This window comes from Lontra canadensis, unplaced genomic scaffold, assembly GCF_010015895.1.
Source record: "Lontra canadensis isolate GAN:19392208 unplaced genomic scaffold, GSC_riverotter_1.0 scaffold72, whole genome shotgun sequence".
In the NCBI taxonomy this organism is placed as follows: Eukaryota; Metazoa; Chordata; class Mammalia; order Carnivora; family Mustelidae; genus Lontra; species Lontra canadensis.
In genome coordinates this window covers 6,416,515-6,433,679 of record NW_022631066.1, presented here as the reverse complement: position 1 = coordinate 6,433,679, position 17,165 = coordinate 6,416,515, and the positions used below count along the sequence as shown (strand labels likewise).

Here is a 17,165-nt window from a genome sequence, read left to right as displayed (position 1 = left end):
GTCCCAAGGAAAGAATTCTAAATAGAAAGAGGCTTTTTGTATAAAGATTTTTCAAAGTAGAATATTTATCAGTGAAAAAAACTTATAAACCTACATAGCAAAAAAGGTGAATGGTTGGAAGAATTTTTAAGTGGTAGATTTAAAAAGCATATCACATAAATAGTATATTACTTTAAACACTGGATAAAAGTGAAATATGATTGTAGGTGTGGGAGTAAAATCTATTATATTTAAAGAAGTTTCAAGAAAAAATGGAAGCACCATCACTTTATCAGGGATTGGGTTTGACAAAAATAGACTCAAAATGGATGAAAGACTTAAATGTGAGACAGGAACCTGTCAAAATCCTAGAGGAGAACACAGGCAGCAACCTCTGTGACTTCAGGCGCAGCAGCTTCTTGCTAGACACGTCTCCAGAGGCAAGGGAAACAAAGGCAAAAATGAACTATTGGGACTTTATCATGATAAAAAGCTTTTGCACAGCAAAGGGGAAATAGTTGAGAAAACCAAAGACAATCAACAAATGGGTAAAGTTATTTGCAAATGTCTTTACAGGTAAAGGGTTAGTATCCAAAAATCTGTAAAGAACTTATTAAACTCAACACCCAAAGAACAAATAATCCAGTCAAGAAATGGGCAGAGGACATGAACAGACATTTCTGCAAAGAAGACATCCAAGTGGCCAACAGACACATGAAAAAGTGCTCCACATCACTCGGCATCAGGGAAATACAAATCAAAACCACAGTGAGATACCACCTCACACCAGTCAGAATGGCTAAAACTAAGTCAGGAAACGACAGATGTTGGTGAGGATGTGGAGAAAGGGGAACCCTTTTACAGCGTTGGTGGGAAAGCAAGCCAGTGCAGCCACTCTGCAAAACAGTATGGAGGTTCCTCAAAAACTTAAAAATAAAGCTACCCTATGACCCAGCAATTGTACTACTAGGTATTTACCCCAAATGTAGTGATCCGAAGAGGCACCTGCTCTCCAGTGATTATAGCAGCAACGTCCACAATAGCCAAACTATGGAAAGAGCCCAGATGTCCATTGACATGAATGGATAGATGATGTGTTATCTATATACAGTGGAATACTATTCAGCCATCAAAAAATGAAATCTTGTCATTTGCAACAACGTGGTTGGAACTGGAGGGTATTGAGTGAAATAAGTCAATCAGAGAAAGATAACTATATGATCTCATGTTGAATTTAAGAAACAAAACTAGGATCAGAGGGGAATGGAGGGAAAAATAAAACAAGATGAAACCAGAGAGGGAGACAAACCATAATAGACTCTTAATCATAGGAAACAAACCGAGGCCTGCTGGAGGGGAAGGAGGATGGGAAGGTGGGTTAACTGGGTGATGGACATTAAGGAGGGCATGTGATGTAATGAACACTAGGTTTTATATAAGAGTGATGAATATCACTGATCTCTACCTCTGAAACTAATAATACACTATATTTTAGTTAATTGGATTTAAAATTTTAAAAATAACAATTTTTAAAAAAGGATTGTGTTTCAGTGGTAGAATCTTATTTTATTTTTAAATATTTTATTTATTTATTTGACAGACAGAGATCACAAGTAGGCAGAGAGGCAGGCAGAGAGGAGGAAGCAGGCTCCCCGCTGAGCAGAGAGCCCGATGCGGGGCTCGATCCCAAGACCCTAGGATCATGACCTGAGCCGAAGGCAGAGGCTTTAACCCACTGAGCCACCCAGGTGCTCCTCAGTGGTAGAATTTTAAAAAAAGGATTGTGTTTCAGTGGTAGAATTATGGGCTTTTTAAAAAGTCTCTATTTCCGGGCTCCAGGGTAGCTCAGTTGGTTAAACATCTGCCTCAGGTCATGATATTAGGGTCCTGGGATCAAGTCCCTCCTTGCTCAGCAGGGAGCCTGCTTCTCCCTCTGCCTGCCACTCCCCCTTCTTGTGTACACACTCCCTCTTTGTCTGACAAATAAATAAATAAAATCTTTTCTTTTTTTAAGATTTTATTCATTTATTTGACAGACAGCACAGGTAGGCGGAGAGGCAGGCAGAGAGAGAAGAAGGGAAGCAGGCTCCTCGCTGAGCAGAGAGCCTGATGTGGGGCTTGATCCCAGGACCCTGGAATCACGACCTGAGCCGAAGTCAGAGACTTTAACCCACTGAGCCACCCAGGCGCCCCAATAAAATCTTTTTTTTTTTTAAGTCCCTATTTCCATTTAAGGAAAAAAGCACCATTGTCATTAAAGATCATAGTGGTTACCAAGAATCAAATTTCCTGTAGTATGTCCCCTTTATGTCTACTGTGCTCTTATCCAGAATGTGGTAGCCTTTCTCAGTCTGCATATTGTGGATGGATCTGATTTCATGGCTCTTAGCTTGGTCCTCAACCCAGACAACAGTCCCATGGGACCGATTAACTGTGGAAAATTTGGAAATAAAGAGGGGCTCTTATTCCAAATCCCCATTTTTCAACCCTGACAAGCCAGGCCAAAGAAGAGCTCCTTCAATAGGGAGAAACTACTCGGAAAATGTCCACATGTCCACAATGTAAAGAAACACAATGCCAGTTAAACAACACCTCTTTTCACCGTTTCTGTGCTTACCTGTTTTTTCACCTTGTATATAAATAGGAATTGCCTAGACAGAGGACAAATACTTAACCTGTGAATTTGCAAAGCGTCAAATAATGAAGGATGGCTTCATTCATGTGACCATCTTCAATGGCTGATGGAACTCAAGGAGGAAGACTCATAGAATTAAAGGTCATTTATGTGCACCTGGGTGGCTCCGTTGATTAGGTGGCCAACTCTTGGTTTTGACTCAGGTCATGATTTCAGGGTTGTGAGATCAAGCCCTGCGTCAGGCTCTGCACTCAGTGCGGAGTCTGCTTGAGACTCTCTCCTCTCCTTGTGCCCCTCCCTGCAGCTCTCTCTCTCTCTCTCAAATGAATAAGTCTTTAAAAAAAAAAAAATTTAAAGGTCATCAATTTCATAATTCCCTGCAACCATGAATTAGACATATTCTCTGGCTATTTTTTCACCCCAGACGCTGTACTTCCTAGAATTATGTCATGAATTATTCATTAAAGTAGCTGTTTGGGGGTGGGAGTGGCAGTTACTAGGTCTTTTTTTCACTGAGCCCAAAGAAGAAGGAGCATTTTATTCTTCTGTGTGTATCTACTGATTTCCAGTGGCTACAGGCTGTTACATTGTAAACACATATTTCTGGACTTCATCTTCACCTTCATTACTTTTCGTGCCTTCAAAGAGAGCAGTGGCCTTTCCCTGGTTCAGAGATGGGTGGTTTGCGGCGCAGAGCGCAAAGATTTCCCACACCGTGAATACAAACGGGCTATTTTGTGATAAAGGACACAGGTGGAAGAAAACTACACCAGCAGATATTTGGTGTATGCTAGTTGGTATCATGGGGGAGAAAAAAGGAGGAGCTCGGTTGTTTTTATATATATGTATATGTGTGTGTATGTATATATATATATATATATATATATATATATATATATAATTTTTTTACCTTTTTCTCCCTTTCTTTTCCTCTTAGACAAAGCCCGTTGCATTTGCTGTTCGGACAAATGTCAGCTATAGTGCAATCCACGAAGATGATGTCCCGGTGCCAGGCATGGCCATCTCCTTCGAAGCAAAAGATTTTCTGCATGTTAAAGAAGTAAGGAAAAGGATTTGAATTTCTACCTGCATTAAGTTTTCACCTCGAGACATCGTTTCTTCGCTCTTATTGCTGTGACATAGCATGGCGTGCCCCCCTCCCCCCAACTTGTGTAACACCTGCAGATACAATACCGCTTAACCTTTTCTAATATAAATGTAAACTTTTTAAAGAAGAAAGAACTCACAGGCATCTTGCACTAACTTCAGGGCTCCCCTGGGCTCTGTGACCCAGAAATTGGGAATTACTAGACTAGATGATCCTTTTTTATGCATAACCTGTGCTCTTTCTTTTTAATTTTTAACCTTGGCTGCTCACGTCTATCACAAGTTTAACCATCTGGGGAGGGTTAATAATACCTAGAGCTCATGATCTCGCCTCTCTGCTGACAATGCCTGAACGCAGACCACAATGCCTGGGCCCTCCTTGGGTGGTAAATGTCTGCAGTGGAAGGGAGAATGTAGGCATTGGAGCCACTGAGGCAAGGAGTAGCGAGCAGGACATTCCCTTTATCTCCATGTGGAAAGTCTCCACCTGTCAGTAAACAATGACTCATATCCATCCACTGGAAAAATACACCCTTAATTAAGGTTGATTTTGGATCAGCATTTATCAAATGCCTGCTGTGCAGAACATGGTATGAAAAGAGCAGAAATTCCCCCTGAATGATGTTCGCGGTGTGTGAGTATGAGGTTTCCTTGGACCTGCAGGAATGAGAATTGGAGCATCTTGCACCTGAGGGATGATATGGCACGAAGAGCGTATGTAAATTTCAGGGCTCCCTGTGATGCGGGCTCTAAGTAAAGGAGATGATGACTGCCAGTTAGAAGAGCTTAGGGTAGACTCACATAACAAAAATTTATTAAAAAATAAAGCCATCCTCTAAAACTGGTAAAGAGGTAGAAAGGTACAGTTTTGACTCAAAAATGTTTTTATGTATGTAGGAAAAGAAAAGCCTGGAGAATTTATTATTTTTTGAGCATTTTATTTATTTATTAGAGAGAGAGACCAGGAGCAGGGAGTTGGGGAGAGGGAGCAAGGGCAGAGGCAGAGGGAGTAGCAGATGCCCCCCCCTCCCCCCGAACAGGGAGCCCGATGTGGGACTCAATCATGACCTGAGCCGAAGGCAGACACTTAACCAACTGAGCCACCCAGGCACCAAGCCTAGAGAATATAGAGCCTACCATTTTATTAACTTTTAGAAAGAGATATGAATACTGGGTGGGAAGGAAAGAGAGAAAATGTTGTCAGAATTAATGACATGCCTGGAATCAGACTTTACAACAGGAAGTTAGGTTAATCCATGGTCCCCTAATCCGTGGTCCCCTAACCGTGATCTGCTTAAAGAGAGATCTCTGTTCTACCGTGGAAGAAAAAGAAAAACAGAGTGGCCCATCTTTGAAATGTTCAAGAACAGACTAGAAAGCTACCAGTCAACTGAGAGAAGTGAGACCAAATCGTAAAGACTTAGGATAAATATTCCATCGGCAGGAGAGAAATTGTCAGTGTCCACATGAGTGGAGAACTCCTCTGTGAACCCCGTGCCACGGGAATTAGAAGCCTGTTTGCACAGAAGGGCATTTTGCTCTGACACAAGATATTTCAGGTAGATTTCAGTGTTTCTCGACCACTCTTAGTATTTTTAAGTAATCTGATTATGGAAGAGGCGTCTGTCACCCTCCCTCATTCCTAATGGTCTCTTGGTAGGAAGGAACCAGGGGAGGTGATCCTATAAGAGCCTCGCTGGAATTCAGGCTAGTCTCAAAGCAGTAGCAGGAAAGAGAAGGAAGGGTCCAGCCTGCCTTCTGAGATCGCTGAGCTCACTGACAATACTTCCCTCGTACGTGCTCAACCATGAAACCAGTAGAGTTTCTTCAGTTGTGATGTTGAGGCGTAGTTTACCGTAATTGCCATAATACCCTCTCCACCGAAAACAGTTAACGTAGACATAAACAGTAACAGAGACATAAAACAGTTAACATATTCTGTGCACTGATGGCAAACAAATTTGATTTTGTGTTTAGAAATTTAACAATGACTGGTGGATAGGGCGATTGGTGAAAGAAGGCTGTGAAATCGGATTCATCCCAAGCCCAGTGAAACTAGAAAATATGAGGCTGCAGCATGAACAGAGAGCCAAGCAAGGGAAATTCTACTCCAGGTATGAGAAAAACGGTGTTTGTGTAAAGTCTACATTACATTGTCAACTGTGTCTTCGTGTTGTCTGTGTCCCACAGTATTTATTACGTGTTGAAAAGCGGACTCGCGATATGGTTTAGTGATGGCATCCTAGTGTCTGATTTTCATCCTATTTGGGAAAGAATCAAATTAATTGTTCTCATTAAGAATAAAGGCATCAAAAAAAAAAAAAAGAATAAAGGCATCAAGTATTAAATCTGGGCTTCAGTGCAGACGTTGTTCTCAAGTCCTAATCGCTTACTGAAAACATTCTGGCCCTGAGCAGCCTCGGTGACTAAGCCGAGTGTCGCTAGCTGCCTGGCGGGGTGGGGAGGCGTTTCAGACACGACGGTCTTCAGCGTCGCTGGCCAAGAGCAGGTCTTGTGATCTGTGCATTTTATCCTCACTTGGGAAACTGAGTTTTCAGTTCTACCCGCTGCTAAGCACTTCAGGGTTGAAACCCGGTATGAAACCAGTTAAAACTGCCTTTGGCGATAGCAATTGGATGAGTTATGAATACACTGGGGCTGAGTAATCCTTCCTACGAGTCTTGAAGTTGTGTGCCCCTCTGTAAAAGCAGCCCTGGAAGACTGAGAAGAATTCACTCAGACATGGAGTGAATTTGAAATTGAACCATACGTAGACACTTCTGAGAACACAGCCTGCTTCTCCCTGGGGGAAGGGATGTGAACAGCTAGGTTCTGTTTTCTCTAGCTTAGATTTTATTTGTTTCTCTAATGCTGCAAAATCCTTTGTAGTCAAAGGTAATACTTTAGCATTAGCACAATTTTTTTTTTTCAAGCATCAGCAATAAGTGAAATAGAAAATCATTTTTGGTTTGGACCAACCATCTTCTTTAGTATTTTGTTAACTGTCGGGTTCTTTTAATTCAAATGCAACTCCTCCCTTTCTGGAGACCTCATCCCCATATTTGGCTCTCATGAACCCCTAGGTTATTGGCAGCTGTCAGACCGAGACGCCTGTAGTCCCATAAAAGTAGATCCAGGCAGATCAACAAAGCATGAGCAGCTGACTTGTGGGGTGTTGAAGATCTGATTCTATTCGTACAATTTCCAGTGTTCTCCAGCTTTATCGGGTCTTCTTCTGTTCTCTGTGTGGATACTGGTATCTCAGTACTAGCTAATAAAATCTCATTATGTGGAAAATTTTTTATTTTCATGGGATATAGATGTTGCTGTTTTCAATTTGGTGGTATGTAGGTTGTTGGGGTTTGATGTTATCTCTGGGGATGCTCGTGTTGTCTTTATTTGTTAAGGATAATTCGGCATTTTCAAGAGTTTTCCTGGTGAAGTAAGTTTAGGATAATACTAGGTAATAGGGAAATTACTTTGAGGATCTTTCTGTGCCTTTATTTTTTTTAATGATTTTATTCATTTATTTGAGATAGAGAGAGAGAGAGTGCGAGCAGGAGTAGGGAGTAGAGGCAAAGGGAAAGGGAGAAGCAGGCTCCCCACTGAGCAGGGAGCCTGATGCAGGACTGGATCCCAGGACCCTAAGATCATGAACTGAGCTGAAGGCAATCGCTTAACAGACTGAGCCACCCAGGCGCCCCTTTTCTGAGCCTTTACTATATCAGTGTATACTGTGAAACTGGGCACTGGGACGGGGATATTTTTCGTGTATATACTAAAATGATCTTAAATCTTCCTTCGTTCATGTCTTTGGAATAGTGTTCTGCAGAATGTATTATGGAAAATTGCGGATGGGTTTTCTCAGAGATACACTTGTATATCTTTCTCTGCTTATTCATGTACAAACCAAGAAGGGAGAGCTACTTCCCAAAGCGTAGGAAGGGAGATATTATGGCCAAAATTGTTAGGGAAGCACGGTTTCCTCTGCCTCCCATGTGGTCATCCCTGGGCTGATGTGAGTCATCGGCTCAGCTTTATAAGAACTTGTAGAAACAACAGGTATTAGAGCCCCCACTTCCCAGACGGGGTAGCAGGCAAGGAGAAGGCAGAGACCTTGACCAAGACTGCACAACTAGTAAGCAGCAGAATTGGGATGAAAACTGGCTCAGTCTGACTGTAGCGTGACCTCGGACAGATTACTCTGCTCCAGTGCACATCACATACCGAGGGCCTGGTATAGCATGGACAGAACAGATCATTACTCATATCGCCATCTGATATTTACTCTATCGGGTAGACTGTTTTGCTCTTGCATTTTTTTTCCCCTTAAAAGACTATAAATTACATTTGGGGAGTAACATAACTTACTCTAGAGAGCTAGATTGCCTTTCCTATAACTGGATGGCTTTTCTCTTGACTATCTTGATTTTATTTTGTCCTGTATCTTGTCCTTTTTACCTAAACTTTTGCCTTGGTCGGTGAAGGTACTTTTAGTTGCTTTTAGAAATTTTTACATTTGTTTTCTAATCTTCGAAATACAGTTTTATTTTGAGGACATAACCGGAATTCAGCAGTATGTAAAAAGACTCTGATTTTTAAGTTACAAAAATCGGCAGAAATCAAAGACAGTAAATGGGGGGCAGAACTCAAGAATGTGGCATTTGCCTAGAATGAAAAGTTAAGGGCAAATTTGCATTTTGAACATTTTGGCTGTTTGCGGTGTTTGTTGAAATTTTGCACAATCCAAATAATACTTTGACTTTTATTAAAATTCAAAGAGAATGTAAAACAGACCCATGCTTGAACTGAAATTAGACTTGGGACTTGAGAAAAAGTAAAAACAAAATCCAAACACACAAAAAAAACTTCTGAAAGAAAATGTTTTGGTCCTGGTGTAATGGGTATATTCTTGTAAAACGACCAGAAATTGCTTCTGTCAATACCACTTTTTATTAATTTTGCATCCTGTTTGGTATCCTTGTTAAATGTACCGGGGTATCTCTTAAGAACCTCAGAAAGATACAGCAGCTCCTGCTAGCTGCTTTAAGTTTGTGATGTTGGTCTGTTTTATGCTTTAAAATGCCAGACAGAAGCAATACAATTCAGCCTGCTTACTGGCGTTTAGTGGAATTTATATTTTCATGTTAATATTTATGTAACTTAAACATGGCCCTTTGGTGCATAGACACTGTAGCAAATTCTTTCAGCTAGACCCAGGGCTGGCTCTGAGAATAAGTGTTAGGCGCTAAGACTGTCTTGCCAAAATTGCCCATCCCCCGCTTCTCCTTCCCATCATCATCTGTGAAGTGGCCGTCTAGTACTAGGATATTTAGCGTGCTGGGATGCTGGTAAAAAAACATAAATGTCTACTGGTAAGTCTAAAGTTTCCAAGACACTATCGAATTTTAGAATCTGGTGGTTTCACAGTATGTGCTCTTCAAATCATGCCTCGATGAACCAGGTTGAAGCCTCCATATTAGTCACGCGTGAGACACGTTCTGAAGGTTAATTGCTATTAGAGGGTTAAATCGTGTCACGTGTTTGTCCTGTTCCTCTGTATATCTTGCAGAGGTTAGCAAGTTCCATAGGACAGTGTTTTTCTTTTATAGGTTGCTCAGGAAAGCTTGAGTACTTTTAGACTTCATACACTAAAAGTAACCAAGCCAAGACAAAGAACCAAACCAAACAAGAAGAAAACCATAATCTTGGTGTTAACCTTGAGGTTCTCGGCACTGCTTCAGGGGGTCACCAGCCGAAGAAGCAAAGGAAAGTTCTGCACTCTTTCTCTGATGCTGGCAGAGAATGTGAGGGCTGCAGAAATTACCCTAGTTCTCTTCCGTTCTCTCAGGGCCTTTTAAAATTAAACCAGGAATTTGAAACCAAGACTATTACATGGCTGTTTCAAGTACCCCCAGGAATCTCCACTGGGAAATTACTATTTGCCTCCTTATAGGAAAGACAGATTTAAAGTTCAGTAGAAACACAATGACTAACCATATTTATTGAGCAAGACAAATGTTTGAATATCTGAAATAAGTGTCAGGTGTAATGTAAATTTTTGCTTTACTCCAGTAAATCAGGAGGAAATTCATCATCCAGTTTGGGTGACATAGTCCCTAGTTCCAGAAAATCTACACCGCCATCATCCGGTAAGTAGGCAATGAGTGCAGAATGGTGCAGTCTGCATTTCATGCTCTCCTCGATCTCCCCTAGTTGTGTGACTCTGCATACAGGATCCCTGTGTGAACCCAAGAAGGGTTAAAAGCGATCAGAAATAAGAGTGCCTACATGGAATAAGAAATAATATGGGGAAGTTTTTTCAGGGCTTTGAAAAAAGGAACAATGTCCATGTGTTCACTGTAAGTTGTTTAGATGACCAAAGTGATGAATGTATTTAATTTTTTATCCCTACACACACACTCCCACCGTGGTACCCAGCACAGCATCATGGGCAGCAAACGGGCAAATGCCCACCATCAGCGACAGAGCAACATGTGTTGTTGGCCTCAATGTTCAGTAAAGGCAGAAGGATAAAAGCTTTCGAAAGGCAAGGAAAGGAGAATAAAGTTATGATGGAGTGATTGACCTTACATGAGCTTTACCCCAAAGACTCTGTGGAAGATGTAGGAGATGAGTAGAAGTATTGAAAAGAGACAGAAACACTTGTGGGAAGAGTAACTCCTGTTTTCTCTCCAAGGCAGTGGAGAAGGATACCAAGTTAAAATTGAATTTCAGATGAATGAATAATTTTTTTCGTGTATTATATGAGAAATACTTATAGTTAAAAAAAAATTTCTCTGAAACTGAAATTTGACTGTATTTTTCTTTGTGAAATCTGGCAACTCCACCATTCTGGAGTTGTGTATAAATTGAAGACTAATTGGTAGAATTGCAGAAAGCCCATAATCATCCGAATCTTAGTTTGCTAAGAGATACAGTTGAGTCAGAGTAAGATTGCAAGGACTCGCCAGCAGAGTATTTTGAGCGAAATGATTCCTTGTGTGATTTCGAGGAAGCTGGAGTGTTCATCTGTGGACAAGTTAGGGAAGTGCTTGCCCTCTAACTGGCCTGTCTTAAGAACAGGCTTCCCCTGTTACTCCTGATCACGCCTCATTCCTGAACATTGGTGGCTTTTAGAGGCCAATCAAAGCCTTCTTAATAAACATGACAGAACTTTTTTTTTTCTTAAAGATTTTATTTATTTATTTGACAGACAGAGATCACAAGTAGCAGAGAGGCAGGCAGAACAGAGAGGAGGAAGCAGGCTCCCCACGGAGCAGAGAGCCCGATGTGGGGCTCGATCCCAGAACCCTGGGATCACGACCTGAGCCAAAGGCAGAGGCTTTAACCCACTGAGCCACCCAGGCGCTCCATGACAGAACTTTTTAAGTGCAAAATCTGAGCACTTAAATAAGAAATGAATCGTTTTAGGATGCGTATTGATTTCAAATACCATGTACGTACAACTTGCAGTAATTCTGAGTTTCCCCGAATCAAGTGAAATAGTATGTTTGAAATGAAAATTGAAACCCATTTAGGGATTGTGTGAGGCTTCTGTCTTCCCTCCGTCGGTGGAGCAGAGCTGTTTGCTGAATGCACAGGGCAAAGGGAAGCTTATCTCCGCTCCTTCTCACGCATGTAAAATTACAGAGATGATGGTAGAAAGTTGTACACTTCGTATATATCTTCAAAGCTGTCTCAGAGACTCCAGAGGACGGTCACCAGGGTCCTGAAATGGGGAAATATCACATCCTATGGTGATACTACACAGCCCGGGCCGCAGAGATCAGCGGTACTCCTGTAGACCAGGAAAAGGCTCCCATTTCCTTCAGCCATACCATAGCCTTCTAATGCTTTTGGAAATAGAAGAACAGGCCACATGCGCTTTGAAGAGTAACTTAGTGTGCTTGTAAAATAACATTCTGCTTTTGAAGACAGATGTTTGCCATTACTAAAACTATTGGCTACGATAACTTGATGCAAGTTTTATACAGATACAGGACTTGAGAATAACTTTTCTGAATACCAAGAACAGAAAACACACGTGACTTAATGGACTGGAGACATTTGCCAACTATGAATTTATAGCCGGCATATCCGGAACCTGCTGTCATTTTCATATCAATGCCAGAACTTCTCTAAAGGAAAACTTTAGAGAATTTCTACAGAGAAGATCCCCCCCCCCTACCTCCAGGGTAAACCACCTAACCTATCTGTGTTGATTGGCCTCCAGTCCCTCACTTTCCCCTGTTATCTCCCAGAGGCCTTACCTACAATTCACCTGATCCACTGCTAAACTGAAGACTACAAGCGTTGGCCTAAAGGAAATATACTTGGAGTTTCTCAAGGATTGGGAAAAGGAAAAATTTCCACTTCCCATCTGGGTAATGGGGTGATCGCCAATTACACAACACGTACCCCATGCCTACATGTGCATGCCTTCACGGGTCACCCCAACACCCCCCTCGACTGGACCCAGTATCTAAGATGAAGTTACCAATTAGAGTTCAAAAAATGTTGTCAAGGCTCTCCACCAAAAAAACAAAACAAAACACAAAACATAGAACAGTCATTCTGTTGTGGACCAATAGAGGAAACCATTTTCTTATTTATGGAAGTAGTTTTTCCCAAGTAAATACAAATGTTTGCTAAGGTCCGCAGACTCAAAGGGGCAACCGTCTGAGTCCGATAAAGTCCATGGAGCCATGAAAAGAGTTGAACATGCTTCTTAACTGTCTTAGTAAATTCCTTTAATGTGTTTTGTAAGTGGCCAAATGCTTTAGAATTCTCTGTGTTTTGGAATGAACCCATGCTTTTAAATTTATGTTAACCAACAGACAGAACTAATAAATTGGAAAGTTCTCAATTTGAGATTTTGGAGCCCTTGGGTCCAAATATAGGTAAATTTCAAACCTGTCTCGGGCTCTGAGGCTATGTGTGGGTCGCCAAACATCTGGGCAGTATTACAGCTAAGCTTTTTATGGATTTCCACTCTTACTATAACACTTTTTTTTTTTTTAAATCCACCCACTGATCACAGCACACCAGACTAAAGGACCAAATTGTAAAATCTAATGCATGAACTTTGCTGATGCCCTGTCAACTTGGGAGAGGCTTGTGGGTATCCTCAGTTTCAGAAATGCTCTCAGGAGTACTGTCCCTTGAAGGTGGCCTTTATAAGCCCAAGAAAAGACGAGAAAGGGAAAAGTAGATGGGAAGTTAACACCAGAAGGGAAACTTACCTGATGTTGGTTAAGGTCTAACCTCAGAGAGAGTGAAAAACACCCAGATCCTCTCCATTGTAGCCAGGAAGACACTAACACGCTTCCTAAGTCAGGATTCAGTAGGAAGAACATTAGAGCGTTGGATAAAAGTCAGCATCAAGTTAGAGTGTTTCTGTCACACACGAGGTGCTGAACCTGTCAGCACATCAGCGTTGTGTGGGTGATACAAAGACAAAAGTCTTGTTTACTAGGTAAGTCTAACTAACTAGCTGGAATTAACTCAGTCTGTGAGTCCTTTCCCTGGAGAGCGAATCCTATGGGCTCGTTCTGTGAGCAGTTGTCAATACGAGCAGCGTTGTGCAAGTGCCAGGGAATCACTCCATCACACACCTTCGACCTCCTCAGATGAATCAAAAGAACAATGAAGCAAGAGATCTTAGTTTCCAAAAGGCTGAGTCACCTCATATCCGTAACAACCTCAAAATTGAAAAATAATGTGATGCCTGTCAGGTGATCTGCTCCCCATCGAAGAAGTTAGCAGCGGGCGCCCGTGTGAACTAGCATGTTCCTTGTGGGGCGCAGGGATGGGAGCTGCTCAGTGACCCCCAATGGTTATTTCCGGGTGGTAATTTGTTCCTTATCAGAATGTACTGTGGTATTTGTTAGAGTAGATTTTCTTCTCTGTGACCTCAGCTAAACCACAGCGTAATTTTCTCCTAAGCTCCACTCTGCGGTCCCTTCCTGAATCCTGGCAGTGAGGCCGTGACACACACACACCCCCACCCACTCCACTCACCCCCCCCCCCGCCCCGCCTTGGCTGAGGGAAGGAAGGGGCTGAGGATGGAAGGCTGCCTGGATGGGGAGCGCTCACCTGCGGGGGCAGCAAGGTGCGGGGACAGGGGCTCGAAGACGCCGAGCCTAGCTTCCGAGTCCTGGCTCTGCAGAGGTTTTTGCCAACAATAAGTCCCTGAAACTCTTGAATTCTCATTTCACTCTTAAAAATAAGAGGGTTGAAAGTGATCCTCAAAATACTCTCCAGCTCTGATTCTGCAGCGGATAAAACTCTGTAGTAATTGCTGGTAGAAATATTTCATAAACCTGGAAATGAGAGTATGGCTTTTTTTTTTTTTTTTGCATTTAACAGTTCATCATTAAGCACTCCAGTTTTCAAGACAAAAGATTTCAAAAGTGAAAGCATGTTGAACCACAGACCTAAACCTCTCGTTCTCCAGACAAGGAGGCGTGTGCCATTTTCTCTGGGGTCTTCGTGCCCTCCCACTCTGCCTCTCAGGTTTAATGCATTTATATAAGGCTTCGTATCGATCAGTGGAAGTCCCCTTATTATGTCATTTTTATTAGACTCGTTTCATTTGGAGATCGGGGAGGGGGGTCCAGAGGTTTCTATCTAGTTTCCAGTCAGCCCGCCGGAGGGGGTCCGTACCATCTCGAAATCATTTCAGTCCTGCCCATCCCGGAAGCCTCCCTGTACCCATGTGCCTCATGTAGCCCCGAATTGGGGATTTTTCTATTCTTGCTTCCCCTCACATGCCTGTTGTGGTTTTAGTGATGCTTTCCACCTTGCCCTTATTATTTTTTTTCCACACAAAACCAAGCAAAATAAGGAGTGGGAGGCAGCGCCTGGTAACGGTTTGCAGTGCAGTTGCTTACGATCGAAAAGCTGAAGATACCGTGAGACGTGAAGCCAGATGTTCTGTGCCATGGTCACACACGGTCGACGTGGAGAACTGTCAGTACTCTGTTTGGAACTACAGAGTGTTGCTCTAAAAATACCAGTCAAGAGATCTAGCATAAAACTCACGTGCTCGAGCCAACGGATCTCGTGAGGGGCTCTTGTGGTTTTGTTAGGTTTGATTGCATTGCCTTCTTAACGTGCCTGACCCTTTGAATTTTACTTTGTTGACCATGCAGAGCACTCACAATAGATCTTATACTACGGTTCGTTTTATTTGCTTTCGTTTTATTTTCTTTTTTTTTTTTTTATATAACCTGTTTTTCCTCTCCTGTCTCCCTGATGATTTTTGAATTGTTTGTCTGTATATAGCTATAGACATAGATGCTACTGGCTTAGATGCAGAAGGAAATGATATTCAAGCCAACCATCGCTCCCCTAAACCCAGTGCAAACAGTGTAACGTCACCCCACTCCAAAGAGAAAAGAATGCCCTTCTTTAAGAAGGTAACATTAACTTCCAAGCTCCCATCTGTCCACCTGCTCACCTGCACTGCGTCACATTTCTAGTCCTGTTGACTGTCTGCGTCCTTTCGAGAAGCCAATAACGTGCATGCTGTGTTATTCTTTGTTTCTTTTCCATGCTGCTGTAGCTAAGCAGAAGCAGAAATCGGTAAGTTGACGTTGACATAAGGTGTGTTTATCCTGCCACTGGCATCATTAGCATTAAGCCCCACAGTTTGGGTAAAACACGGTCATTTCTGTCCTCAGAAAAGAACCTGTCAAACAGCTAATGAAGTCCATGCATTTCAAACGGACGAAATTCAGCGAGTGACCTGTTAAGGCACTATTACAGTACTTATCCTTTTTGATGGAATAATATCTTACCACCGAGGGACTTTGGTTCAACATCTCCCAGATGTCAAACACTGACGACTTAACATGATGCACCTTTATTGTGCATGCTTATTCTGTCTGTCTTTGTCTCTTTCTTTTTTTTCCAGAAATTTAACTTCTATGAAGCATAGTAAAACCATTATTAGAATCTGATTTGTGATATCCAGATACATAGCTTGTACTAAAAAAAAAAAAAAAGTATTCAATTTTTAATTTAGTCAGTATTTAAACTTCTAATCCACTAGGTGCAAAATCTGCAGATGAACAAGACCAGTGGAAAACTGCAGGCTTGTTTTGGCGGTTTACTGTGAGTTTTTCCTATTGTCATCTATAAATACTCTCCCCATGTTCTGCCTCCTCCGTCACAGTCAGGTCGCAGGATCTCACCTGTCGGATGACGGGGCAGTGGCCGTGCGTAGGTCGCCTTTGCCGCTGGCCGGCCAAGATGCTACACGGTGATGTTCCTCGTCCCCTGACTGGAAACCAAGGGTGTTCCTGAGCTCTCTTGACTCCAGACCTAGTCTGTTTCCTTTCACCCATTTTGTAGCTTGAAAGCATTATTTTTTAAGGACATTCCTCACCCTCGCCCCACACAAACAATTTCCATTTCTTCGTTTTTGCACGCCACTTTGCAGAGCCAATTGGACTGTCTTTTGGAATCCTCCTTCCTCCCGTGGCTGTGTCCTGCACAATCATGGGCAGCCACATCGTGACACGGGTGGGGAGGAAAGCCTCCTCTGCCTCAAACTCTGTGTCCTCGTCTTTTTTCCCCTGCACACAAGCATTTTGCCACATGGAGGAACTCTAAAACCAGCCACGAGGTGTCAGAGACTGAACTGGGAAGTTTGTTGTTTTTGTTTTTTAATAAATGATGGTTACTTTTATAACGCAAGAGATAGGCCCTCCAAAAATTAAAACCTGGATTTTTTTGTGTTAACACAGACAGCCCCAGCTTGGTGCACACCCGCACCCGTGGGCCCCCCCTCCCTCTGGTCCTATCTTCTCGGCGCAGCTCAATCCTGCAACCTTGACTGAGCTCGAGCACTGATGCCTAGAAAATCAGTATCACTCGGACACTCTGGACTTTCCAGAGCGGTGACACGAACCAAAACTATGTCAGTCGAGATGCCTTTTTGGAAGTTTGTGTACCCTTAAATTCCCAGCCTTTAAAAATGTTTATCACGATTTTTCAGCTAAAGATTTGGAACAAAATAAAGTTAGTGGGAAAGAGCAGATAAAAATGATGGTGTCGGTATCCATAGGGCATAAAGTACCAATATTCCATCAAATAAGGTAATTTCTGTAGCTACCCTATTGAATAAGAAGCTGATTGATGACCAGCATGGGTAACGTTTCTCTAGTTGGCAGCCAGAGATCGAAGGAACCAAAGACCTCTAAAATATGGGGCCACGTAATACTTACAGACTCCAAATGAAAATTCTTGGTAGCTGTGCAATTTATATTCCTAATTCCAATAATGGAAAAGGGATTCTTATACTCAATAGCTATAAGGCCTTGGCTTCTAAACATTGTCAGTATGATCCCAGGTGGTATCAATGTCATGGACAAATATGCTTATGATGCCTTCGGCACTGGTATTCATTCTTCTGTTAATGATGATGTGGTGAAC

The 17,165-nt window shown here is 42.3% G+C and overlaps 1 protein-coding gene across 9 annotated transcripts in view; it reads left to right on the top strand.

The window, feature by feature from the left end:
- Positions 1 to 17,165, top strand: part of CACNB2 (calcium voltage-gated channel auxiliary subunit beta 2) — a 373,095-nt gene that overhangs the window by 328,350 nt on the left and 27,580 nt on the right. For 6 of the 9 annotated variants that reach the window (XM_032880871.1, XM_032880873.1, XM_032880877.1 and 3 more), the window contains 4 exons: positions 3,552 to 3,674; positions 5,699 to 5,835; positions 9,797 to 9,873; positions 15,012 to 15,145. In XM_032880871.1, coding sequence (XP_032736762.1) covers positions 3,552 to 3,674; positions 5,699 to 5,835; positions 9,797 to 9,873; positions 15,012 to 15,145 — 471 coding nt within the window. Of the gene's footprint in view, positions 1 to 3,551; positions 3,675 to 5,698; positions 5,836 to 9,796; positions 9,874 to 15,011; positions 15,146 to 15,291; positions 15,312 to 15,780; positions 15,843 to 17,165 lie in introns of all 9 variants that reach the window. The other 3 variants (XM_032880874.1, XM_032880880.1, XM_032880872.1) reach the window with 2 other exon arrangements.